Consider the following 7,989-nt stretch of genomic DNA (forward strand, 5'->3'; position numbering starts at 1 on the left):
AAAAAAAAAAAAAAAAAAAAAAAAAAAAAAAAAAAAAAAAAAAAAAAAAAAAAAAAAAAAAAAAAAAAAAAAAAAAAACAGAGAGAGAAAGACAGCTAGATGAAAAAAAGTGGTAAAAACTGAAGATTAATGAAGAAAGTACATGAATGAAATTTACCTCGCTGGAACTGTGCTACTAATTCAATGTAGTCTAGAAAACACCATGAAGTTATTTTCCAATTCATCCAACAAAAACTAGCGACGGCTTCATGCATATGAATATGTCTTATTTGGAAGTCTTTGCAGGTTTTAATTTATATTTGACATATGTTTATAAGATAACCGAGGGCGGCCTAGATGAGATTCGGCTGTTTTGTATCTATGATATGAATAACAAATACCAAGCTACTGCTTCCAATATCTGCACAAGTTACCCCAACAATTGAGCTAGGCAGATGCAGTGCTCGGCTTGTCACTTTCTTCCTCCTAAAAGTAGAGCCTCCATTTTGATTGAGACTCGGTTTCAAAATCGAAAAGGTTTTCATAAACGATAACGAACACATCAAAGATCTATACATTAAAGTTAACTATAATGTGGGGTTTTCAAGCAATAACACTCTATAATTCAAGGATCAATCTAAACCCAGAAAAAAAAATGCGACAAGCAGGAAATCAGGATGAAACTTGGTTCAAAAAGAAACACTGAATCCAAAAGAATTAACCGCGCATAAAGGCTGTACCTGTCAAACTTGTATCCATGTAATAAGGATTCTGCAAGAATGGTCTTTGTGGAGGTAGCTAAACAGCCAAATAAGGCAGCACAAAATCCAAGCATATTAAAGCTCATCTCAGTCACAGAAGTAAGAAGAATTCCTCCAACAATAGGTATCAGAGATGCCCATATTCTCCAGTCAAAGTACTTTCTCCATACGAGCCATTGCAAGACAACTGGTGGAACGAATTGAATTGAAAAAATTAACCCCACAATTTAAAATTGAAAATCTCGAAATGAAAAACTAAGAACAATGACAAACAACATATAATCAGGAAGCAATTTGAATTCAAAACCGCACCAGTGGTTGCAGGAGTGAAGGACTTTATTGTCTGCATAAAAGAAACCGGAATATAACGCAAGCTCACATTCCCCAAAACTATGTTAATACAAAACACAAACGACATGGGGAATATCCGTCTCCACCGATCTTCAGGGTCAACAGAAATGAGCGGCTTAACCTTCAACACTTTAATCGCGATATACGCTCCAATCGCAGAGCAGATGAAGTGAATACAAGACACTGTTAGAGGAAATTTAAAATCCAATTTCTGCAGAAAACAAATAACAGATCAATTCAGAACCAACGTAAACATCTAACGAATAATCAATCTAGAAACAAAAAGTGAAGAAATGGAAGAAAAGGAAGAAATAGCGAAATTCAGCACAGACCTGAAAGATCCACTTGTTCATGATAATGACGGTAACATTGAAACCCCACCATTGAAGAATTGCAACGAGAGATCTAATGGTGCTCCACTGACACAACCAAGCCTCCTCCATCTCTCTATCTCTCTCGCTCTCGCCTCAGACCCCAGATCACCCAGCGCAAACTCCCAATTACACCGAAATTCTCTCAATTAGAGAAAACTCCACCTGAATTTCCAAATTCGAAACCACTCAATTCAGCAGCCTGAAAAAATTGGTTTAGCAGCTAGAAGTTAGAGTATAAGAAACGGATGAATTTGCGCCCAAAAACGCAATAAGCATGCTTCCGCCGAGGATCGCACTCCTCTTTCTCTCTCTAATTCAAATCCGAAAAACGCTTCACTTTGTCGAGCTCATAGCTCGAGCTCTCTTTCATTTCAAAGCCATGGCTATGGCGATTGATCGAGAAATTGTGAACTTGAGAATTGGAATTTGGCGCTGTCCATGGCTTCTCTTCGGCCTTTTTATTTTCCCCAAAACAAACACAGGGTCTTCGTCTTCTCTTCTCTTCTCATCTCATCTCAAAAGCCCGCCCCAAAAGCCATGGGGGATTGTGGATCCCACTCGCCACGTGTCCTTTACGTAAGCGGCTTCACCACGTCAGATAATCTCACCCGTTCGATTATTGTTCTTGACCGATTACAGAACGTTGACCCATCTCTCAGTCGTTGGATGACTTTTTTTTTTCTCTTTTCAAAATAATAATAATTTGCTTCTTTTTATTTTCTCCTTTTAATTTGTTTTTCTTTTTGAAACATTACGGATGCGCTGGCACTGGTAACGCCGGAATCTGATAAATTAATTAATTACATTATGGGACCGGTTTCACTAGTAATGGCTGCACCTTATTTTTCCCATTTTAATATTTTATTTATTAACTTAAAAAAAATAATTAATTTGAAATTTTATAAATTAAATTAAATTAAATAAATGATATATATATATATATATATATAATGTTTATAGTTAATGCAAGCGTTAGGTAGTTTAGGGAATATTAATTATACAAGTGGAGTTTATTTGATGGTAACAGGGAAATTAATGCAACATTATTAGCCAATTGGAGTGGGTTTTAAATTAAATTAAATTAAATTAAATTAAATTAAATTAAATACATGCGTTAGTTTCAAGATAAACCCTAAATTTGGTTGAACTAAAATTTAAAATTAAATTGCATTTATTATTCTTAAATATAATTTGTTCATAATTCCTAGTTTCTTCAAACGGGTGCAAATGAGAGGTGGGAGTGTCAATTATTATTATTATTTTATTATTACTCCCATTTCAAATGGTACTTTAGACATATTTAATTTACGTAAGCACTAATAATGTATTTTAATCGGTAAAATTTTTAATTTATGTGAATAATGTATATTTTAATGTTATATTATGAAATTAAAATTTAATTAATTAATTAATTTTTTTGAGGGGAGGTGGGCCAGATCTGAGAATATGCCATGAAATTAGAGGGAATGCAATTTTTTGGTCAATTTCTTAGGAAGCAAAATAGCTTTTTATATATTTATTTATTTATTATTATTTTAATAATGTAATGTGATTGAAAAATGTATGCGTTAAGTTAGCACAATTAAAACAAGTCTTTCAAATAATAATAATAATAATAATAATAAAACCTTTTTTTTTTCATTTTTATTTATATAATATTTATTGAATTTGGTATGTTCTTTGTTTAGACTTTAATATTTAGTTTGTGTAGTTTTAATAAATTTTAAAATTAATCTCTACCGTTTATTATTAAATTTAGTTAAATAATAATAATAATATATATATTTTTTATTAAAAACTTAAATATTAATATTACAGAATCGTCTTTTAACCATTAAAAAAAAGCTAATTTTTAATTTAAATATTATAAAAATTTAACTAATTGACAGTACAAATTGTTATTACAGGGACGCCAACAATGTCGGTGCTTTGAGCCCCAGATTCGGATTTATTATTATTATTATTTTAATAATGTATTTTTGGAAGATTCTTAAAAAGGGAACATTTTTTTTGATACCGTTGCATTGGTTTGCAACACGTACGCAGCTCATTAATAACATTAAATATCTATTTTTTTTATTTTATTTAGTATTTTGTCTAAAAAAAAATAAAATTTTAAATAGTTTTCTTACCATTTTAAAAATTTTAAAGTATTAATGATTTCGGTCTAAAATGAAACAATGAGCCCAAAATCTATATCTATGAGTTGAAAGGTATGAATGATCAACTTTGCGATGAGTTGTTAGACTCAAGTTTTGAGAATTACTTACAACAACAATCTATTTTATTTCGAATCGTTAGATCGATCATTAGTTTAAAACACAACAAAAATGACGAGTGACTAAAAAGAAGACATCCATTGATGATCTTACGGTCAAGATTTCGAGAAATTTTAAAATGAGTCCATATCTAAAACACCATATTTGAAAATAAGTTCTTTCGAAATTTACAATGGAGTCATATATCTTTTATATTCGTTGCAATAGTGACTTCTTAACGTTGGCTTTTCATCCAACATTGTAATGAATTTTTATTCTCAACGGAATCTGCATCGTAAGGTAACGAGCACATAGAATCAGTCCACAACTCAAATGGTACTGACTAAAACTAGAAAGAATATCACACAAATGAGGAGATGAGCATGGAGGTTTGTCATAAAACCTGCTCATTACCATCACTCAATAAAATACATAGGTTCAGGTTTGACATGAACAGAAGAAACATAGTAACAAAATCTCCTTAAAACATTTGGATAACAAATTCAAAGATGAAGGATGAACTTGGCGTCGTTCGTCGTTCAATCCGCACGAGATTGACCCGCCCGAGAAGAGAGAATGATACCAACAATAAGACCGTAGAGGGCAAGAGCTTCAGCAAAGATGAGGATGAGAATCATTCCAACAAAGAGCTTAGGTTGTTGTGCATTGGCCCTGAGTGCATCAAGTACAGAAGCCGATAAAACATGTGAGGGAGGAGCTAGAATATGATTTGTATAACTATGTAATGAACCAGAAAGAGAACAGAAAATGATCTGTAAATCATGCAGCATCTTGCTATCATTATCCAATGCTAGAAGACAAAAAGTACAGATGAATGAAAGAAGAAACAAACACTAACACTAAAGGATGGGAAAAATTTTGCAGCTCGGATTTCAAACTTTAAGATCCGGAACAGTATAAGCCACCATCAATACCAAGTCCCAAAATTCTAGTTCAAGTTACTATTCTCAAATTCTAACCTTCTAACACATTTGATGCCAAAGCATAACGAATTCGAACAATAGATGCAATAATTATCCACCTTAAAAACATTTGCAACTTTGCAAAGTTGTAGCGTTTATCAAATTCAGAACTCAGAAACATAGCCATTCAGGGTAATTAACAGCCAAAAGGGTTATAGAGAGTATAAATATTACCGAACACCGGCGTCGCCAACAATCCCAATTGCCATTCCTGCAGAGAGACCAGCAAGACCACAAGCAAGTCCAGAAGAAAGATGAGCATACCCATCAAACAAATAGTATGACTTTGCTTTTGGGTTTATTCCAGTACTAATAATAACAGCGATGATCAACCCATAAATACCCAACACTCCTGCCATGACAACAGGAACAATAGATTTCATGACCAGCTCGGGCCTCATAACTCCCATGGAGGCCACTCCAACTCCACTCTTTGCAGTCCCATAAGCAGCACCCATGCCTGTAAAAAGGAAAGTATAAGCGCCAGTTTCTTTATACTACGACTTCATCTGGATAGTTGGGTGCTCCAGTTAGGAAAAGATAGGTCAACATGGTTATGCATTACTTTGGTGGGAAAACACACACACACACACACACGCACAACAGATCCTTATATGTTGCGATGGAATACATAATACAAAAGGCATAAGAAGAAGTATGAACCAATTTTACCAAAAAGGCAAAAACCTTTGGACCATCTTCGAGAGGGCGAGCAATCCAGATTCTCAGGCTATTTCTCTCAGAGATAAAGAAACACTGGCTCTAAATTGGATCGGAGTTTCCAGGAGTGATTTTTTTTTTTTTTTTTTTGTCAGAATCACTTATTAGCAAGATCAAACAAATTAAATAAATAAAAAGAGGAAAAATAAAACACATCTTTGCAGTCGGAAGTTTAGCATATCTAACCCAATGATAGAAACGGGAAATGGAATGAAAAACGAGAATAAAACAGTATAGGATCCAGTCCGATCGGCCACAGGATCGACCAAATCTCCCCATATCATCTCATTGCAAATTAACCCAATTTCTAAAAGTAGAACAGGAAAATAGATTCACGCCATTTAAATCGAAGAAACGAAAAAAAAAAAAAAAAATCTCCAAATTGGCCAATCACAAAAGATTCATCCCCGTCAACTGAGCCTCAAACTTCATTATCCCAATTGAATTCCCATCTTAAATCAAATTCAATCAGCGGAAAAACTGGAATTACACCCTTAGAACTAATCTAATCGATCCATGCCGCATCGCAAATATAAAAATGGAAAGTAAAAGAAGAGAGAGATGCGAAATTTACAGGAGAAAACAAGAGCTGCAGCGGCCCCAAGGAAGCCGAAGAACGGAGCAGTTTCATCACCGCTAAAAGTAGTAGCCATTGGATTAACAACCGATATTAGCTTCGGAATCCGATCCCGGTTCTCAACGCTCCGGCAAGCTTTTCTAGGGCTTCTTTTTGTTCTTCTCTAGATGAAGATATAGCAAAGCCGGTGATTCGGGAAATATAAGCTGGAGAAGGCGAGTAGAGTAAGAGGAGAGCAGTCGATGAATCAACTGAAAGTACCATAATACCCCTCCTTTTATCCGTATTTACCGTAAGTGTAGCCACGGGAACCTTGGGACTTGGGCTGTGGGATTCTGGTTTGCGTTTTATCCAGGGAGTTTTATGGAATATTTTAAAAGAATACGTGTATATATTTATATTCATTTATTTTAAAAATAAAGAATTAATAAAGAATTTATGAAAAAATGCATTTTCTTAAATATTTTAAACCTTTATAATTAACTTAATATGTTTAGAAGAATGTCACATTAAAGCCATGTATTTTTACATTTTATTATTTGAAATAATATTCTTAATTAAAAAAATAAATCATTTCTCATAAATAATTTTGGTTAATGAGTATTTTTTTTTAAACATAATAATAACGATTTTGTCTCTTATTTCTTTTTTATTTTTAAATTTTTTTAAAAATTCATAAACATTTTTTAAAAAAATTACAAAATTTAATATTATTTTTATTAATATAGCGTATTTATATATTTTAAACATTTTTGTTAAATAATGATTTACCTTCTTTGGAAATATAATAAAGATAATTTCCCCCGGTGGAGAAAAAGAACAGAGAAGATAAATGGATTATTTATTTGCCTTAAAAAATGAAAATGAAAATATAAAGAAAAAATAGGTCCTACCGGGAGTCGAACCCAGGTCGCTGGATTCAAAGTCCAGAGTGCTAACCACTACACCATAGAACCTGCTTTGAGATATGAACTGTGCAGTTTATTATTAAAATATTTTTATAAAATGCCAATTTAATTCATAACTTATCAATTTTCACTATCATTAAATATTCATATAAAATATTTATAAACTCTATAATTTTAATAAAATCAATTTTTGCCCTCAAAATTGAGTTCGACCAAGCCATAAATTATCAACACAAATATAGTTAAATTGGTTAAATTATTAATGAATTTCCTGAAGTGGAATGTTTAGCCACGTTGGATTAAATGGTGTGTGATTTTCCATGAGTTGCAAGTATTTTTATTTTTATTTTTTTTCACAAAAGAAATATGTGGCATTTTTATTTATTTATTTTTTTTTTGTTGAAAAGGACACGGCGCGTTTGGTAATAATTTTCAGATATATAATTTAAAACAAATAAATAAAAAGAAAAAATAGATGCCGAGTCAAACTGGAGACCGTTAGCGTGTCGGCTAATTTACAGGCAATGTCGGTACGATTTAATAGAGGGAGGAAATAAAAAATAATAAAAAAAAATCCATATTATAAAATAAAAATATTTGCATTATTATTTAAACCAAAATATGCTCAAAATTATAAATAACATGATTATGTTAAATATATTGTAATTTTATCGTTTTAAGAAAATTACAATAATTCCATGTCAGCAATAGATTAATCAAGGATTGACCATGCCACATGGACTAATAAATATCTCTTGAATTAAAAAATAAATAAATTAAGATATTAATTATCATCGATGTAATTTAATTAATATAAAATCTTAATTTTGATGATTTAATAATTATGAAAAATATTAGGTTATATTTATGAAAAAAATTGTAATATTTGTAGCTTTTAAAGAAAATTTGTAATTTTTGTAATTAAAAAAAAAAGATTTGGAAATAGAAATATACCAATTAATTAATATTACCCCCACATAATAATTTCCTTTTTTTTTTAGAAAATTTAATTCAACGTGAAAGGTCTCAATCTAATCTTTTTTTTTTTTTAATATAAAAAACCATAATTTTCCCTTAT

The 7,989-nt window shown here is 31.5% G+C and overlaps 2 protein-coding genes and 1 non-coding gene across 3 annotated transcripts in view; all 3 read right to left on the reverse strand.

Annotated features, from left to right (window-relative positions):
* The window catches only part of LOC111480293 (UDP-galactose transporter 1), a 4,524-nt gene extending 2,571 nt beyond the window's left edge, over positions 1 to 1,953 (reverse strand). Inside the window, exons 1-3 of the mRNA XM_023125250.1 lie at positions 1,424 to 1,953; positions 1,053 to 1,302; positions 720 to 927 (exon numbers count right to left, since the gene is read on the reverse strand). Coding sequence (XP_022981018.1) covers positions 720 to 927; positions 1,053 to 1,302; positions 1,424 to 1,534 — 569 coding nt within the window. The 5' untranslated portion in view covers positions 1,535 to 1,953. The remainder of the gene's footprint in view (positions 1 to 719; positions 928 to 1,052; positions 1,303 to 1,423) is intronic.
* Positions 1,954 to 3,962: 2,009 nt separating this feature from the next.
* Positions 3,963 to 6,209, reverse strand: LOC111480322 (V-type proton ATPase 16 kDa proteolipid subunit-like). Its single transcript, XM_023125294.1, has 3 exons — positions 6,001 to 6,209; positions 4,881 to 5,166; positions 3,963 to 4,395 (listed from the first exon to the last, which is right to left on the reverse strand). Exons 1-3 carry the CDS (start codon positions 6,077 to 6,079, stop codon positions 4,263 to 4,265), a joined length of 498 nt encoding a protein of 165 aa, XP_022981062.1. The 5' UTR covers positions 6,080 to 6,209; the 3' UTR covers positions 3,963 to 4,262.
* A 678-nt stretch (positions 6,210 to 6,887) lies between these two features.
* Positions 6,888 to 6,959, reverse strand: TRNAQ-UUG. The gene has a single exon. It is a non-coding gene; the product is annotated as a tRNA-Gln (tRNA).
* Between the last annotated feature and the right edge of the window lie 1,030 nt (positions 6,960 to 7,989).

This window comes from Cucurbita maxima, unplaced genomic scaffold (genome assembly GCF_002738345.1).
Source record: "Cucurbita maxima cultivar Rimu unplaced genomic scaffold, Cmax_1.0 Cma_Scf00006, whole genome shotgun sequence".
Classification (NCBI taxonomy): domain Eukaryota; kingdom Viridiplantae; phylum Streptophyta; class Magnoliopsida; order Cucurbitales; family Cucurbitaceae; genus Cucurbita; species Cucurbita maxima.